This window comes from Benincasa hispida, chromosome 3, assembly GCF_027475165.1.
Source record: "Benincasa hispida cultivar pf3 chromosome 3, pf3_genome.v1.1, whole genome shotgun sequence".
NCBI classification, from domain to species: Eukaryota; Viridiplantae; Streptophyta; class Magnoliopsida; order Cucurbitales; family Cucurbitaceae; genus Benincasa; species Benincasa hispida.
The window spans coordinates 65,888,042-65,907,893 of record NC_143480.1 but is presented as its reverse complement, the minus strand read 5'-3'; the positions used below and the strand labels follow the sequence as shown (position 1 = coordinate 65,907,893).

The window sequence follows — 19,852 nt, the reverse complement described above, 5'->3', positions numbered from 1 at the left end:
AATCCAACTGACTAATCCACCTCATGCCACTTCAATTTCAATAGAAATTGAAGTGGCATCCTTCATGCAATCTGAATTGCATGAGTTTGGGTTATAAATTGAAGTACTTGACTTCAATTTGACTTTAATGCATGTGTTTTTTCTGAAACAAAACTCTACAGAAATCAACTCTCAAAACCCTCTTCCTTTTCAATATTTTTCACTTCAATTTAAAGATTCCACCTCTCAATCCAAGTTAGAGAATAGTAGAGAAAGTCTCTATGGTAGTCCTTTGCTGTTTTGAAGCTCGAATTCCAGAAGGGAAGCTGTGTTTGAAGAGAATCATCAAAGGTTGTAGTTCAGGAAACCCTTTTCTTTGAAATTCTGATTTAATGCATGTTTTAAGCTCAAATTAAATGTAATTAGAGTTCTTATTGATTCTGATTTTTCTGCTGCATGTTGGTTTACTCTATCAATTGGTATCAGAGCATGATTTAAGTACTCAATTATTGTTAATTGAGTTTGGTGGGTGAATTTCTAAGATTGCATGTTTCTGTGACTGATATGGTTGAAAAAGTATTACAAATAATCTAATCATGATCAATCATGTGGAGACATGTGAGCGGGGGTATCCTACACAAAAGCTTGTATAAGACAGAACTACGAAATGTGGAGTCTTTCTTTTTAACACTGTTGCTAGAAAGAAGAGACTTACATTTCACCAAGATGACCATAGGTGACTTAACCTTAATCCTGAGTGAGTTGTGAACTCCTGCCTTTGAGGGCAGTCCTTTGATTTGCATGGATGAGAGTGGCCAGATTTGTCGACTCAATATGTCTTGGAGATTCATCTGATTGAGGACCTGGGAACACAACTACACAAGAAGGAATTCACTCCTTTCTGACTGTTAGGGTAAGTAGATAAATTGCTCCTTTAAGGGCTGATTTTGGTGCTTGAAGAATGAGGCGTCTCACCTCTCCTGGCTTGAGAGGGGTTTAGTTATAGTTGAATTAGAAAAATTATTTTAAATGGTAAAACTGTTGAAAATATTTACAAAATATAGCAAAATTTTGGAACTATGAATGATAGATGTTGATAGACACTGATAGACTTTTATCAGTATCTAACAATATCAGTGACTATCACAGCGTCTATCATTGATAGTTCTAAAATTTTGCTATGTTTTGTAGATATTTTGATTCATTTTCTTATATTTAAAAACAACCCATTGGATTATGATGTTGTTCATTAGAGGGATCAGTGGTACTTAAGAAGTTATATCTAACTACAAGGGTAAAATGGTAATTTAACCAAGCTGTACTTATAAGCAATTTGTGTAGGGTCAATGCACTACTGATTGGTTATGTCCAGTGGACACAGAAATATATCTATACCGCGAAGAGTGTAGCCATTAATCTTTAATGGAGTGATTGATAGTTAATGAAGGTTGATTAATTTAATTAAAAAGTTTAATTGATTAATCAAGTATCATTGAAGCTTCAATCTGTAGGTCGATAAGATCCCCTTGTTAGCTCTATAAGAACTAATGAGAATCAAATTAATTTTGGTTTAATCTAAATTGTTCAAATTAATTAAAGAAAATTAATTATATAAGATATAATTAATATTATGTATGTTGATACATTATAATATATGTTGATACATTATGAAGTATGATGTATGTCGATACATTATATAGTTTAATGAAAGAGATAAATATTTGAATATAATTCAAATATTTATTATATGAATAAGATTCATATAGAAACTCTATGTTAAAATTAATGTGAATATGATTCATATTAAATCTATGTAGTTTTATGAGAGAAATAAATATTTGAATATGATTCAAATATTAATTATATGAATATGATTAATATAGAAACTATATGTTAAAATTAACGTGAATATGATTCATTTTAAATCTATGTAGTTTTATGAGAGAAATAAATATTTGAATATAATTCAAATATTAATTATATGAATATGATTCATATAGAAACTATATGTTAAAATTAATGTGAATATGATTCATATTAAAACTATATAGTTTGATGAGAGAGATTGTTATTTGAATGTGATTCAAATATAAATTTATATGAAATTGTAGATTAAATTATATGTGATATAATATAAAATATAGATTATATGTTATATGTTATATGGGATGTAACATGTAGTTTAATATTTATACACATATTAAGTTAGTTAATATATATATTATATTATTAAATTCAAAGTCAAATTGTTTGAATTTTGAAATTAAAAAAAAATGGAGGAAGTTATTTTGACTCTCTCAACCCCCCTCAACCTCTCATTATATGAAAACAAATTTTCACGCAGAAGGTCATGTTCCTCTTCATTAGAATTAAGAATTGCAAGCCCACGAAACTCTGTAAGATTCTCACCTAGAGAATAACAAGGAAGACCCTGTTGTAGTGTCCTCTTCGACACTGTTGTGTTCTTGTTAATGCCGGGTTTGGGAGATCGAGAGAAGTAATTTGTGATCGACATAGTCTTCTTTAAGAGTATGTGATATCCCCTTTCCTTCTTCTCTCTATATGTTTTTCTCAATAGAATTGCATGCTTAGTTAATTATGTTTATCAAAGTTTTCGTCACTCTATATTTTGAATGTTCAGTAAAATGAAAACGAGATACTATGCATTCATATTCTTTCGCTTTGGAAAATTCAAATCCCTTCAATTGGTTCAGAGCAATTGAAATTTGAATTAATATGAATGAGATTCATATTAAATCTATTGGGGTTCTTTTTTAATTTCTATGCTGAATTATATAGGAAATAAATTGCATATAGTCAATTAACATCTTTTATGTAATTCAAATTTATGTCATTTTCTCTCAAGAGTTTGAATTTTATATCATCGATGTAAGTCAAAAGTTTTGATAAATTTGTTACTAATGTCATCAACACATAGCGACAGTATACTTTTGTCTTTTATTTGGGAAATGTTCCCAAAAGACACTACAAGAAATCTGACTTCTCCCGACGTCAGAAAAGTTTGGAAAATGCGTCGAGAGAGCCTCTCCCGATGAATAAAGAGTCGTTGGGAGTATGGTCGTGAGAAACCCGTCGGGAGAGGAACTCCCGATGCACTTTAAAACGACGTCGGGAGTTAGTCGGGGAACTCCTGATGCACATCTAAGATGTTGGGAGTTCTCCGACTAACTCACGACGTCGTTTTAAAGTACGTCGGGAGTTTTGAAACTCCCGTGGTTGTTCCATGCGTCTGGAGTTTTGGAACTTCCGACGGTTTTATTTATTGCGTCGAGAGTTACAAGAACTCCCAACGCAGTAATATATGTGTGGGGAGTTCATTCATTAGTTGAAAATTGTCTATCGAATATTTTTAATTTATCGTTTGTTATTTTTAAAAATTTGATCTGAATAACCTGTAAAACATAATAAACCAAATAAAGATTCACATAATGAAACAATGAAAATGAAGTCCATATTATAACAAGTAAATCAAAAATTAAAATATCCTTAGATAAAACAAAGTCGATACTAGAAATTCATAAACATTCATACACAAATACATAGAAGAAATAAAATGAAAACAACGTCTAGAACACATTTGGAACACAGCATCTTCAACAATTGTCCCAGCTCATCTCCGAACAACATTCTACAATAAAACAAAAACATTCAAATGTCATAATCGGTAAACATCCACAATACGTTCAAACTTCAATACGGGTGTAATGAAACTCTACCCACCCCCCATGACAAACATGGAACCTCCCGAACATAAAAAACACACAAAATGAGTAAACAAGAACCAACACACATAAAACTCAAACTTTGTCCCCAAAATAGTTTAACCCAATCTCAACCCCTCCCTTCTCCACAACACATTAAACTTCAAACTTCTTAAACATTCATAAACACACAAGAACTCCAAGTTCAACGATAAGACGGGTGTAATGAAACTCTACCCACCCCCCACGACAAACATGGAACCTCCCGAACATAAAAAATACAAAAAAAACGAGTAAACAAGGACCAACACACATAAAACTCAAACTTTGTCCCCAAAATGGTTTAACCCAATCTGAACCCATCTCCCCCCCTCCACATTAAACTTCGTAAACATTCATAAACACACAAGAACTCCAAGTTCAACGATAAGATGGGTGTAATGAAACTCTACCCACCCCCCACGAAAAACATGGAACCTCCCGAACATAAAAAACACACAAAACGAGTAAGATAAAGAGCCAACACATAAAAAACACACAAAACAACAAAAAACACATCAAAATCCAGTTGTTTGGCTACCATAACTGCAGGATAGCCAACAATTTTTTATCATAAAGCTTTAGACATAACTACTTTGCTATCATAACTGTAGAATAGCAACATATTAGACAACTAAATAATGTAGTAATCATACCTAATTCGATGGGTCTCCTCTCTGTGATCATATCATGTCTTTAATCATTTTTTTCATTTCTTCCATTTTTCTTGCATGATCCTCTTTCATTTGTTTCTGAATGTCTTCAAGTTCCTTAATCCTCGACTGAGACTATTCAAAATTGGCTCTCAATTCCTCCATTCTCCTCTCCGTTCCTTGAGTAGATGACGAGCTTGATGAGATACTACCCCTTCTTGATAAGCTTAGGGCCCTAACCTAGGTCTTTTGAATATCTGGGTCGTCTACCCAAAACCGTCCCACAGATTTCATCCCCGTTAGTGGTTGAGAACCTTCTAGAATGGGGTTGGATTGTAATTCCAATATTTGATTCTAGACATATTAATTAAATGGGTAATAACGAGCGACTAAAGTTAGAAATGAAAAACAACAGGATAGTAAAGGGAAAAATGTTACATGTGCATTTTCAGCTGCCTCGTTCACGAACTTGCCACCTTTAGAGTATGTTTCCCTAAATAGGTCAAGACGTCCTATTTCTCGACCTTCCTTTGCCTGCAACTCTGCTTGAATTTGCAGGAATGACTTCGATCCACCTACGTGGTCGAACGGTAATTTCTCTCTATTCTTCCTGTTCGTCACGGACATTTCCTACATTACAACAAAAAAATAAATGTCAATAGTGTGATGTATTAGTAAATGCAGCAAATGATACACGCCCTAAATATTCTACTTGAAATGCTTCACTCTCAAAGTGGTCACACAAAAAGTACCAATCTTCTGGCCTATTTTTAAGCCAGCTAGGCAAGTTGGCATGTGCTTGCTGAGGATCTCCACATTTCTTGTAATGTCTGTGCAAATCTGCTCTAAATTCTTTGAAGGAGTTTTTCATTTGATGTTCTATAAAATGGTTAAGTCGTTGACTGGACAGATCAAGTTCGAAATGAGGCTACAAAAGAATTAAGGAAGAATTAGCATAGATGATGTTCATGACTCTAAAAGAATAAACTTATAATTACTTACCAATAATTGACTCTTAGCCAATTCTATAAACTCGTTTGGAATCTCAGCAAAAGTACAACATCGTATTGGAAATGCAGGTCTCACGGCGACGCCGATCGCATTACTGAATCGTACTGAATGTTGAGATATCGGTTTCGTCTCTCTCTCATTTATCACGATTGTAATTCTGCCATGTTTTTGGACGTATTTTTCCAACTCGATTTCCGTAAATGCTCGCGTTTCCTCCGACTAGATGCTGAGCTACTATCTGAGAAATAAAAAATCTAAAACAGTTTATGATGTATTTCAGTTAACAGAATATATTTCAAAATATACTAACCTGAAGTATCACCCACAGAAGATACCGTGTTGCCTAGATATATCTCCTGGAATTCTTCATCAGCCTCCTGTTGCCTATTACGGGTTGACATTGTATCTATACAAACACAAAAAGACAAAACAATATTAAATTAACAATGAATACGTGTAACCTAGAGAAAAAGAGAATTTAGTAGATTCATCATTACTCATCATCGTAATCTAATTCAAATTATTCATCAGTACTTGAACTGTTATTGGGAGATAATTATTCTTCATCATCATCGTTTATGAAGTCATGATCGCCATGCACAATAATTGGTCTTTCCACAACGGTAGGATCAACATCAACTTTGCATAAAGTAACCTCCTCAATGGTTTCATCCACTCGGACTCCACCAACAATTTATAGTAAATCTAGTTGTGCGTTTTTAACATCATCCACTTCTGGTACATCCCATATTCGTTTATTTTTTACTACTTGAACAACTTTCCAATTACTACCATATTTGATGTCATTAATGTAAAAGACTTGTTGTGCTTGGATAGCAAAGATGAAAGGCTCATCGACATACCAAAAGTGTGATCTATTGATCGATTTGTATACTAAATCCACATGTATCCTATTACTTTTGTTGTTATCTGTGTCAAACCATCTGCACTTCAACAAGAAAACACGTCTTCGGTTCGCATATTGTAAATCTAATACTTCGTCTACAACACCGTAGAAATTATTATCCACATTTGCGTTCTCACTGATCTCCCCGGCCACTAGGACTCCACTATTTTGTGTAGCTCGACGATTATCACGCTCTACAGTGTGAAATCGTACCCCATTAACAATGCATCCATTATAAGAGCGCACCTCAGACGAAGGTCCCATTGCAAGTGAAAAGAAATCATCGGAGATATCTTCTCTCTCGCGTCGTTGTAGAACCTGATAATTAATTATACATTAAAAATGACTACGAAAAATGAATCATCTCTCAACTATTGCCTACAAAATGACTATGTATACCTGAGATCTGAACCAATCGAGAAATTTGCATTGATGTTTTATATATAAGTCAGAGGCGCTTTGAGTTTCACGACGAATTAACCTCAAATGTTGCCTACAAAATTGATCATTTAAATGTTATATCAAAGGAGTTACCCTAGAATTTAGAAAAGGAAAAAGTTTGAAACGTAATTGCGATAGTATGTTATTTCTTTACAATTGTTGAGAATGTACCAATGTGCAATATGCTTTTCCTCTGCCGATAGCGTCCGTAAAGTTGACGCCCCTAATGGTCGTACCCTCTGCCTAAATAATTCAAATTCACCAAATATCTCATGATTGGGAATGTTATCATCATTTCGTTCATCTCTATTGAATCTCGTTTCAATCCCATTTAGATATTGCGAGCAGAAGTTCCATGATTCATTCATTGCATATGCTTCCACTATAGACCCCTCGGGATGTGCTTTGTTCCATACAAATATTTTTAATGTTCGTAAACTTCTTTCAATAGGATACATCCAACTATAACTAACTAGACCCACTACTTTGGTTTCATATGGTAGATGAACTGCAAGATGTACCATTACATCGAAAAAGGCAGGTGGGAATATTTTCTCCAACTTACAAAGTATGACTATGATGTTTGCTTGTAGTCTGTTCAAATCACTCACACATATTGTCTTTGCACATAAGTCGCGAAAGAATGTACACAATTCAACAATAGCAGTGGATATGTTCTTCGGTAGGTATGCTCGAATACCAATAGGAGTAGTCTGTGAAGCAACACATGACAGTCGTGTGTTTTCAGCCCCGATATTTTTCCATCTTTGTCATTCACACATCGTGATATGTTGATAAAAATCCATCAGGAAATTTCACTGATTTCAAATACTTACAAAACGAAATCCGTTCACCATTTGTTAATGTGTATGTTGCGTGTGGTTTTACAAATCTGTTATCGACCTGTATCAAGTGTAGGTCCTTTCTTATCTTCAAATCTTGTAAGTCTAATCGAGCGTTCGTTGTATCCTTTGTCTTTCCTTCAATATTTAACAATGTGCCCACCAAATTATCACATATGTTTTTTTCAATATGCATTACATCCAATTTATGTCGTAACAATAGTTTGGACCAATATGGAGGTTGGAAAAAAAATACTTTTCTTAGTCCAATTTAGAATTCGTTTTCTTTTTTTTTATCTTGCTTCGATGGATGTTTACTAAGCACAGAAAAGTTTAGCATATTTATTTGTTGTAAGATCTCTTCTCCATTCATTACGACTGGTGGAGGTCTATGTTCAACTTTTCCATCATGTTGTCTACTTCGACGCCAACTATGATTCTCTGGAAGATAACGTCGATGTCCCATAAATGATATTTTCCCTATTATCCCGAAGGACGAATTATATTCTTTGTATATTGGACATGCTTGATAACCTTTTGTACTCCACCTAGATAAGTCACCGTATGCAGGGAAGTCATTAATCATCCATAATAAGGTAGCATATAGTTGAAAAAACTCAACAGTAACATAATCATAAGTTCGCACTGCAATTGTGTATAACTCTTTCAACTCTTCAATCAACGGCTACAAGTAAACATCAATTTCCTTTCCAGGAGATTTTGGACCAGGTATGAGGAAAGACATGAAGAAATTTGTTTCTTTCATGCATTTCCAAGGGGGCAAATTATAAGGAATTATCACCACAGGCCACATACTATAAGAAGTGCTCATATTTCCAAACGGATTGAAGCCATCTAAAGCTAATCCCAAACGAACATTTTGGGGATCTAAAGCAAAATGAGGAAATTCACGATCAAAATGTTTCCACCCCTCTACATCAGCTAGATGTCACAATACATCCTCCGTTTCAACTCGCTTATCTTTATGTCATCTCATGTCAAAAGCGCTTTCTTTTGATACAAACAATCGTTTTAATCTCGGTATCAATGGAAAATGACGCAATATCTTATGTGGTATTTTTTTACCCTTGCCATCATTAACTTTGTATTGAGACTCACCACAAACGGGGCATTGTTGCAAATCTACAAACTCTTTCCAATACAATACACAATCGTATTTGCACACATGAATAGACTCATAACCTAGGCCTAAATCACGCAATTTTCGCTTGGCTTCATAAAAGGAAGTAGGTATAGAGGTGCCAGCTAGAAATGCTGCTTTTAAGAATTCCAGCAACATGTCAAATGATTTGTTACTCCAGCCATTGAGAACTTTGATATGCATCAACTTCACTAAAAAGTTCAAGGATGAAAATTGCGAATAACCAGGGTATAATTCATTACGTGCTTCGGTCATTAAATCCTCGAATAAGTTCGTGGTATCTATTTCTTGACCATTAAAGGACATTTCATTCTCAATCCTTCCTTCTAAATCATTTATATGATTCAACATCTCATTTTCTTCGACAACATTACTCTCTATACTATCTACTTCAACATTCTATATTGAATGACTTGTATGACTTTCAAAACTTCTAGATAAGTTTACTGGTTCTCCATGATATACCCATTCACAATATGAGGGAGATATTCTATATGTTAATAGATGTCGTTCCATAATATCTATCTTTTTCCAAATTGAATTCATACAATTCTTGCATGGACATCTTATTCGTCTGGAATCATTAACATGAAACTTTGCCATATCTAAAAACTGGGATACTCCTTCTCTACACTCCACTGATAACTTATTTCTTAGTTTAATCCATTCTTTATTCATCCTTAAAAATAAATATTTTCTAACCAAATTGTAATCTAAAACAATAACTTGGATTAGAGGACAAAGTACAAAGTATTTATTAAGCATGAACTTTGATTAAAAATTTCCAAGTTTGTTCAGAGTATTTAAAATTTTAACTAATTTATAATACGTGATTTGACTTTTTTTCCTTTAATGTTATTGATGATTTTTTTCTAAACTAAGTCCAAAATTAAGTAAGTTGAAACATCCACAATCCATGGCTTATATAAAAAAACAATGCTAATTAAAAACAATCCACAATAACATTCATACTCCAAAAAATTTTATAAATTAAAACATCTACAATCCACAATAACAACTCAATCGACAATAACATGCTATAAATTAATCCATAGTCCACAAAAAATTGCATAAATTGAAACATCTACAATCCACAATAACAACTTAATCCATAGTAACATGCTATAAATTAATCTATAATAACATGTTATAAATTAATCCATAATAACATGCTATGAATTAATACACAATAACATGCTATAAATTAATCCACAATCCACAAAAAATTGCATAAATTAAAACATCTACAATCAACAATAACAACTCAATCTATAAATTAATTCACATTCAACAACAATAACAACTCATTAACAACTCAATCCATAAATTGAAACATCCACAATCCATGGGAATCTTGTTTTGATTTAATTTTTGGAACTTTTGAAAATTGTATTTGGAAAGTAAAATTAATTCACATACAACAACAAATGAAAATCGATCAATAATGATTAATTGAAACATCTACAAGGATTAATTGAAACATCTACAATAACACAATAACAATTTGCATAAATTATTTAAATCATGATTTTTCAATTAATCGATCAATAATGATTAAATTAATATACAAGAGAAAATAATGATTTAAGTAAATATACAAGAGAAAATAAAATGAGAAGATTACCGGCGGCGGCGGCGGGCGGTTGAAGGCGGCTGCTGACCGAAGGGAGGAGGCGGCGGCGACGGCGGGTTCTTGAATACTCCGAACAAACTTGGCCGACGCGCGAGGGAGAGGAGTGGGGGGAATAGATCGGCGGGGAAGGAGGGGAAAAATGGGAGAGAACGGCTGAAAAAAGTGGTTGAGCGATAGGCGGTGGGTCAAGGTTAGAAGAGAGGGAAGAATGGGGAAAAAATGGGGAAGAAGGGATCTGGTTTATACTAGATCCCATCTCCCGACGCCGTCTGACAGTTAATGTATGGTGTCGGGAGTTCCCGGGGAACTCCCGATGCCCATTTTTAATCGTCAGGAGTTCCACGGGAACTCCCGACGCCTATTTTAGTCGTCAGGAGTTCTCGAGATACTTCCGACGAGCCTTTACGGCATCGGAAGTTCCTAGAGAACTCCCGATGCCTTCTTACGTCGTTGGGAGAGACTGTTTCTCCCGACAACCAAACTTCCAACGCTCGATTTAAGCATCAGGAGAACTCATTTTTCTTGTAGTGAGAATTGTTGCTAATTCATAAAGTGTTCATGAATAATCTTTGTAATGATAGCTTACTTTTGTCTAGATAAAATATGATGTATCTGGATTATAAGATAAGGACATGACAAAACGTATTGTATGTTGGAGTCATGGGAAGCTATAACCTCCAAAGTTAGGTATTGTCAGTGTCTAAGAGAATTATTATGACTAGAGCTAATAAGGAAAATATTTCCAAATTAGTTTGGGATATCACATGATGAGGAGTTTTAGAAATACCACAAAAGGAAGAAAAATAAGAATAAGTAAATCTGATTTACTAAGTTCTAGGAAGAGGATACAGATTCACATCTTGATAGTTGAATAATGATTCACCATCATAATTTTTCTTCATTACAATTAGATTATAAATCTTGGCGAATACCTAATTCAGTGGTATAGGTATACCAGTTGGAAACGGGAAGCTCATCTCTGTTAAAGTAGTGGGAGGCATTAAAATGTTGCTTATTTATGCTGAATATAGTGCTTTTATCACCATAAGAGAAATTTCATTTCTCCAAGCTTTATTACTAAATATTTCATAGAGTATGAATAGTTTTAGTGATAAGACATGTTTTCAAAAATTATTTTTAAAACATGTTCAACTTTAAATAAATACATTTTTGAATGTTAAATAAAAATTTTGTTTATTTATGTTGACTATGGTGCTTTTATCACCATAAGAGAAATTCAATTTCTCCAAGCTTTATTACTAAATATTTCATAGAGTATGAAGGATTTAGTGATAAGATATGTTTTCAAAAGTTATTTTGAAATTATGTTCAGATTTGAATAAATACATTTTTTTGTGCTAAAGATTAACATGTTTTGAAATTATGTTCAATTTTGAATAAATACATTTTTTTGTGCTAAAGGTTAACACATCTGCGTACTAAACTGAAAAACTATAAAGATTAACGAATCCAAAAAGAAAGATAGATTCTATTCTCCTAAAGGGATACATGTTTTTGGATTTTAAATGACAGCTACAGGAATATCTCTATGAGTTAGAGTTAAACTATTATTACCTGTCAAAAGTCTTGCTTCTCATGCTGGTGTGTCATTAAAATCTTATTAGATAAGGTTACTTGGTCGATTTGGACTTTCTTTGACCTAGGTGGTCTTACGATTAAAAGCATAAGTCTGACTTCATAAACAAATCATTAATATGATTGATGGGTATTTATGAATAAATCTATCTTATTCTAATACAACTTAAGTCTTTTTTTTTTTTTTTTTTTTTTTTTTTGCAATGTTTTGAAAGAAATCAGACTAAATTTTAAGTCATGTAAGCAAGCGTATTGTGAAATTATGATCCAATCATAATGATTAGTACATGATATTTGTTGTACTAAGCCTAATTGATAGAGATGAGATGAGATATCAACTTCGAGCATTAAGTGCAGAAGAAATATGGCCTTATTGAACTTAGTACATTTTAAGTATTTTGTTAAACATAGTTCTAATCTTTTAAACTTACACTGATGTCTGACTCCACTAAGGATATGTAAGGGAGATTGCAATTTTTAACTTATTTCCTCCACAATGTTTGTGAAACAATGTTGGATTTTGAAAGTGTTGTAAAACTAGTTTATAACATTTCAGTTTTTGGGTAAGCTGAGACACTTGTGTCAAAACAAACCCTTTGTGAAATAAATATTCAAAAGTATGCCTAGATATAGGTAGTCCTTGAGGAGTTTAAAAATGGCCTTTGGATAGTCCAAAATAAAATGATGTATTTATGTGACAAATACTAATTCATTTGGAAAGTTAAAGGTTGCATACCTGTAAAAGGATCAAACTTTGTTGATGAATTAGTTCCAAGTAAAACCATGTAATAGTTGACAAATGTTGTTAACCATTTATTTTCATTTGAACGTTAATTTCTAATTGTCAAATGGATAAGTCTTCATCGTAGTGGGAGGATTATGAGATAACTCAACCCTTGCAAAGGCTTACTTGAATTCTTAATTGTCATATGAGATGACAAGATGAAAACTTATAAACCTTACAGTAGTTGGAGAGTTATGCAATGACTCAACCTTTACTGTGACTTATTGGAAATCAAAGCTGTCATATTGGATGATAATAATCGAAGAAATTTGACAAAGAGAAATTTTGTTAAGGTCATAAATTTGAGATAGAGTAGTGTACTTAATCTCAATAAGATTTTTGTATATTTTCATTGATGGGGACAACCATAAAGGATATGAATGGATTTACAAAAAGTAAAACTTGAAAGTGTAATACATAGAGATAGAGATCTTCAAAGTAAGACTCTTGGAGTTAAGTGAAAACCAGTGCTAGAATTGTTGGGTGAAAATGAAGTGTGAGTCAATTTCTAAATAGTTTCTATAATAGAGTCTTTATGCATTATTTGATTCATTGTTGCATATGAGATATGTGAAAATGTTTTTTTTTTTAAAAAAAAAGGAGTTCAATGCATCTCCGCAATTTCAAGAGAATTTTTTCAAAGATTGAATTGCGAAAAGTTTGCAAAATTTTGATGTTCATTTGAGAAATAAACTTCATAATTGGGATCTTTGAGAATATGATTTTGATATAGTATCATAACCAATGACTTTGAACGATGATAATATTCTTGTATAGACAAGAAAATCAAACATGGATATTTATCTGTTTTATATTAATATTTGCTCATTATGAATAAAGTAGAAATTAATATGAAATTTTGACTGTTTAACCAATTTCAAATATTTATTTGAAATGTTTTTGTATATTAAAAGTCCACATACAAATGTTTAGGAAATGGTGTAAAATTTATCTCATGCATCTTACATTTACAAAGTAGTTGTTTAATTTGATGCAAATTCTTCATATGGAATTCTAACGTACCATTCTACAATGTTTATATATCTAAAGGAAAATTTTCCTAAGACACCTCAAATGTTGAGGGGATGTAAATTTTACATGAGATTTCATTAACATTTAATATACAATTGGTTAGTTAAATTGGTAAAGTGATAGTATGACCGTTTTGAAAATTAAAACTTAGAATAATGAGATGCTGATTTATATAGTTTCAGATTCGATCTTTTACGAGATATACCGTTTCATATTGGATTTAAAGAAATTTGTGTATTATCCTAGTTGGTGCATATTAGATGATAAGGAAATGTTTTGCGTATGAAGCAATAATTTGCATAAGTCAAGTACGTCCTAAGATTATTGAAACCTATTTCAGATATAACTTAAACTATCCACTTTATGAGATAATGTGGTGCAAGAATTGAGTTTGAGGACATATGTAAGTGTTGGGTTGTATGTCCTAAAACTCGCAGTTTGTAATCCTTAAACATATTCTACTTACAATAATGTTGTTATTGAGGTTTATTCAATAAAATTGTTATTGAACATGTAAATTTCACTTGTAATAGCCTAAATCCAATAAACTAATGAACCTTGGCTATAACATAGTCGATCAGGTTTGAGTATATAACCAAAACGGTCTATAAGTATAAGGATAGGGTTGGGTACCTTATCCTGGGGACACTATGGATGTGGCTCGCTTTGTATTTGATACAAATGATGTGATCCCGAAATCGTTCATATGAAGACATGCGAGTGGGGTCATCCTATGCAAAATATGTTTGCATAAGAGTAGACTATGAAATAGTCATTTTTCTTTATAACACTTTCTACTGTTAAAACTGACTATGTTAACTCGATGACCTAAGGTAACTCGATCTCAATCCTGAGCTAACTATGAACTCCTGTTTATTTGGGATTATCCTTTAATCTGCAATGGCGAGAGTAACCCAACATCGCCACTCAATAAGCCTCCCATTTTAGGGATAAGACCAGGTAGATAGCTGGGGACATAGTCCTGCAAGATGGAATTCACTTCTAACCATTTCAAGGTTAGTAGATAGGTTGTTACCTTAAGTACTAACTCCTTGTCTTAAACAAGGGGCTCTGCCCTTTCTATGACTGAGAGGGGCTCAGTTTATTGGTAGGACCATAAATAAATTTTTCATTAGTGGATCGGTAGAGACTTAAAGAGTAAGATGTGTTACAGGGGAAAATGGTACTTTTGACCCAGCTGTTAATACGAACAACCTGTGAAGGATTGACTTACTGATCATAATTAAAATCAAGTGGACAGAAATATATCCAGTGAGAAAAGTGCAACTATTGGACTTTGGTGGAGTGACCCGGTAGTTAACGAATGTTGGTTAATTCGATTAAAAGAGTTTAGCTAGTTAATCTCCGAATCGTTAGGGCTCATGATCTATAGATCCATTAGGTCCCCTTACTAGCTCATAAATAGACTAAACCTTAGAATAGTGTGATGAGCAAATTTGAAACGTTCAAATTCGAATTAAGGGAATTATTAATTATATAAGATATAATTAAACGTTTAAATTATCAAATTAAATGAAATTGGAGAGTTGAAAAATATGATTTAAACATTAAATACATGAATATGGATTCATGGTTGTAGAAGTTGGTGATTTAATAATTTAATATTAGATATTAAATTATTTTTTAATTAATTATTTAAAATTAGTTGTTTGAATTAATTTTATATGAAATTAATGGAATTTTATTTTATTAAAAATTAATTAAGTAAATTAAATTATGAAAATCAAATTTGTTTTAAAATGAGTTTTTAGAAATTCTTTGAAATAGACATTTTTTTATAGTAGGTTACCCAACTTTTTCCATCTTGTTTCCACTGAATGGGTGTTGGTTTGGTGTTTATTATACATGTAATTTAGATTGCATGATTATCAGTTGATAAAAGAAAATAATTTTAGCTAAAAATTTCATTCATGCAACTTGAATTTTGCTTGAGAGAACGGTTCTCTCAAGTTTCTCACCAAACTTGAACATCTCCAAAACTCCTTCAAATTAAAACTCATTTTTGATTTCACTATCCAATCTAAGGCCAGAGGATAGTAGAAAGACTTTGGTGGTGGTCTACAAGCTGATGGAGAGGAGAACCCAACTGGATTTTGGTGCAAATTAGAGGATTCTACAAAGGTTGTAATTTTGAAACCCTATTACTTTTTTCATGAACATGCTTGCTTGTAATCTAAAATTAATATAGTTAGAGTGCTTAAGATTCTAATTGCTTCCGCATGTTGATTGTCAACACCATCAATACGCACCAAGTTGTTGGAATAAAACAAAATAAGAGACATCTTGTTGGTGAACAAATAGTTCTTGTTGACATAACAGTTTGAATTATATAAAAGGGTTCTCTAGACTAAAGTGTGAGAGCATCTCATAGACTCTCTAGGACTCATAGACATGTCTCTAGTACGCTAAGGCAGGTGGAAGAGAATGTAAGATATAGAGTATGCCTTAGGATACATGTCTCATCAGCTTACATTTCCCCGAATTTAGTGCAAATCGGAGATTGTTGGGATGTATGCCCTAAAGCCTTGTAGTTATATGTTATTTGAACAAATGGTTGATTAGTTTTATATGCAATAATCCATTAAACTAAGATCCAAGATTATCTTCTATAACTTAAACATGTATGTGGAGACATACAGATGCATCATGTTTAAGTGATAATCTAAATGATCTGCAGTATACAGATAAGGTTGGGTGCCTTATTCTGGTAACACTATTGATATGGCCCGCTTTGTAAATATTACAATTGTTATCAAGCGTTACAAATGACCTGATCCTGATCATTCATGTAGAGACATGTGAGCGGAATATCCTATACAAAGAGTTTGTATAAGACCGGAGCACGAAATGTTATGGAACTGTAGGAAACTTTTAGGTGAAGATTCCAAAATGAAGCTAACCTAACAGGCTTCATCGATGAAGGACCCATTCATCTCTACCACGTTGAAATGAACCATCATGTTGAGAACATGTTCTCGAGTAGATGCCCTTTCCTGCATACGGGCATTGAAGATATGTTTGAGAGCATCGTACCTGAGTTGTACGAACAGTTGCCTAAACATTCCCCCTAGGGACTCCATAATCTCACCGATCGTGAGTATGGGTTCATGCTTTTTGGCCAAGACTTGGAGAAGGCTTGCCAATATGTACGCTCGGGCCTTCTCTTTTGCCCGTGTCCAACATTTGTATGCTTTTCGAACATTTTGAGCTGGAATGGGAGGACAGTCCTCCATTAGAACAAAATGGAGGTCATCCATGATTAGGATTGTGTTGATCTTATTTTTCCAAGATGAGTAATTTTCGCCCGTTAATTTGTCAGCGGTGAGTATATTAAGCGTTGTAAAAGTCATTATGAAAAAGTTTGCTGAAACCATACAAATTATTTATATTAGTTTATTTTCATTAAACCACTTAGAAAAACCAATGAATGTTAGCAAAATAATCTAATGTACTCTAAGTGACATCTATTTTGCAATGAAGTTTCAATGAGACAGGACAAAAGCCAATGTAGGGTGATCAGGTGCCCTTTCACTAGAATGAGAAAATTTCAACCAATAGATAGAAGAATTCCTTGTTACTGTAACTATCAATCCCCATTGTTTGGTCTAAAAATTTTTAAACTCGTTTAACATTTCTTGTAAGTGTAACCTCTCAATTTAGATTCTAAAGTTTCTCCTCAATGAGTCAACCGAAGGGAAAACCCGATTAGGACATGAAACTAAAGTAACCCTATCCATTGTTGGAGTTTGGATAAAGTGTCATGCAAAAATGTCATTCTTAGGGGGACACTCAGGTGCCACAAGGCCGTGCATGAAACTTTACTTCAAACTAATGAAAGAGACACACATCCCGTTCCCACTTACTGTCAATACTCTCTTCAATTACCTTGATATTAATCTATACAAATACCATCTGTAGAGTAACAATCAAGGTGCCTTGAGGCCGAGTATAGATATCACAGTGTGAACTTTGTAAACCCCAAACTCTAGGTTTCCTAGATAAGCATGTTTAGCCAAAGGAATGTTATATTACAAATTTATTATGTAGAAATTCATGTTTATTTATAGGGATTATGAAGGAAGGGAAGAAAAATATATTAAATGAAGAAACTCATTCATTATTTTGGCAGGAGGCACTAAGGGTGGGGTGACGTGACACTCTACTCTTTGAACTCGGGAAGCGACAAAAAGATTAAAAAGAAAGTGAAACTTCAAAAGCATGGTTTCGGCAATTGACAAGAGCAAATTTAGTGAAATCGGCGCCATTTGAAAACTGGGAGAATCTAGTTTTCAAGGTTGTCTTGCTGGAGAAAGATTGCAAGAGGAGAAGAACAAAAGTGAAGAATTTGCAGAAGAAGCAGAACCTCGGATTAATCAGGGACTGAGGTGAAGATTGGAAGCTCCAGGCCAAACTATAAAGAATTTTTAGCTGATATTTTAAGGTAAAAAAGTTAATTCTAAACAAGTTTGTAGAAGGAAGTTTCTTGAAAAGAGCTATGGATTTGGAGTTATGAATTTTTGAAGTTATAACCGGGAATCGGTGCATAAGCAGACCTCTGCTTGGGAAAAACAAACAAGTAGTTCACCGTGGGAATTATAGCGAGATATGGGGATGAGGATCTCGCTTATAAAGGAAATCTCACTGATCTCGCTGTTCTTGCTGATCTCGCTCTAGAAGGAAATCTCGCTAGGAATTGGGTCGAGTATCGCTAAGATGAAAATTTGCCAAGAAAAGCTTAATCTCGCTAGCAAGGATCTCGCTGATCTCGCTAGCAAGGATCTCGTCGATCTTGTTAGCAAGGATCTCGTCGATCTCACTAGCAATGATCTCGCTTATGGGTATCTCGCCAGTAGAGCTATCTTTATTGATGAAAGTTCCTTTAGTAAATGAACTATTTAAGGTATTTTACTAAGAATTCTAAGTAGTTTAACCGGGAATTATGTCCTTTCAGGTCAAGAAGAGCTAGGAGAGGCATATAAACCATTAAGAGCCCTGAAGAGCGGTGAGTGACTAAATGAATTAATGTCTTCAGTACTTGTGCATATAAGATCAAGTAAGTTACAGTGACACGAATGATAAATTTCTACTCATTCAAGCAACAAATGATTGGAGAATAACTTAACGCATGTTTTCCGGCTTGTATATGTGTAGCACAGTCCAAGATATGTCATGTCGTCATTACAAAAGTTAAGTTCTAATGTTGAAATATGCTTCCTAGAGGAAGGCTATAAGAAATTGAGTTCTTGTGTAGAAGGTAGGCAATGGAACTTAACTTGATGCTATAAAATACCCCGGTACCGAAGGACATTTGAGAAGGTACCTGATCAATTTGATACCGAAGGAAATTTTAGAAGGTATCTTAGTAGCTTGATACTGAAGGACAGGTTTGAGAAGGTATCTGAGCAGAAGTACCTAAGGTATGACGGTACTTAGTAGGGCCACGTGCACGTAGGCAGGTCTGAATGAGAGGCTGAAGTATGGGTTGCTTGGTCCGCATTAAACGTTGAGAGCTAGAGCATTTAGGCTCGTTCTCAACTAGGAAATAATGATGTTTTATGATATCTAAGAATGGTTTAAAGCTACATTTAGAGACAATTGCTTGAGTTACTCATTAGTATATTTACATGTTTATAGTGATGGAATGTTTGATGTTATACAATTCTATAGTCGCTCGATGGGCTTTTAGCTCATAGAATTTCTGTGTTTTCCTTTTTTAGGTAGCGGTCAGGGTTGATCCTACTGCTGCTTGCCACTGAAAGACTCGGCTTATTAAGAGGACTTAGGTTGTTGATCTGTTTATGTACACATGTTTTAGAGGGACTAGGGCTCTGTTAGAGATGTTTGGGCCCATCTGTGAATGTTTCTCCCCTTAGACGTTATATCATAGCTATATACATGTGTTTATATATTATTTTGTTAAAATTTTAGGGAGGCGTACCATATTCATACATTATTAATGTTTAGCAGGTTGGCATTTAAATTAGAGGGCTAAGGAAGTGGGTGCTGGCAGTAGAGCTAGTAACTACCGTG

At 33.6% G+C, this 19,852-nt stretch overlaps 1 protein-coding gene and 1 pseudogene across 1 annotated transcript; both read right to left on the bottom strand.

Moving 5' to 3' along the window:
- Positions 1-4,633: 4,633 nt before the first annotated feature.
- LOC150037478 (uncharacterized) lies at positions 4,634-6,741 on the bottom strand. The gene is made up of 7 exons (XM_090312021.1): positions 6,711-6,741; positions 5,715-5,810; positions 5,609-5,642; positions 5,396-5,561; positions 5,106-5,321; positions 4,832-5,023; positions 4,634-4,747 (listed from the first exon to the last, which is right to left on the bottom strand). Exons 1-7 carry the CDS (start codon positions 6,739-6,741, stop codon positions 4,634-4,636), a joined length of 849 nt encoding a protein of 282 aa, XP_090168147.1.
- Positions 6,742-6,853: 112 nt separating this feature from the next.
- Positions 6,854-9,011, bottom strand: LOC150037477 (uncharacterized; annotated as a pseudogene).
- Positions 9,012-19,852: the final 10,841 nt, after the last annotated feature.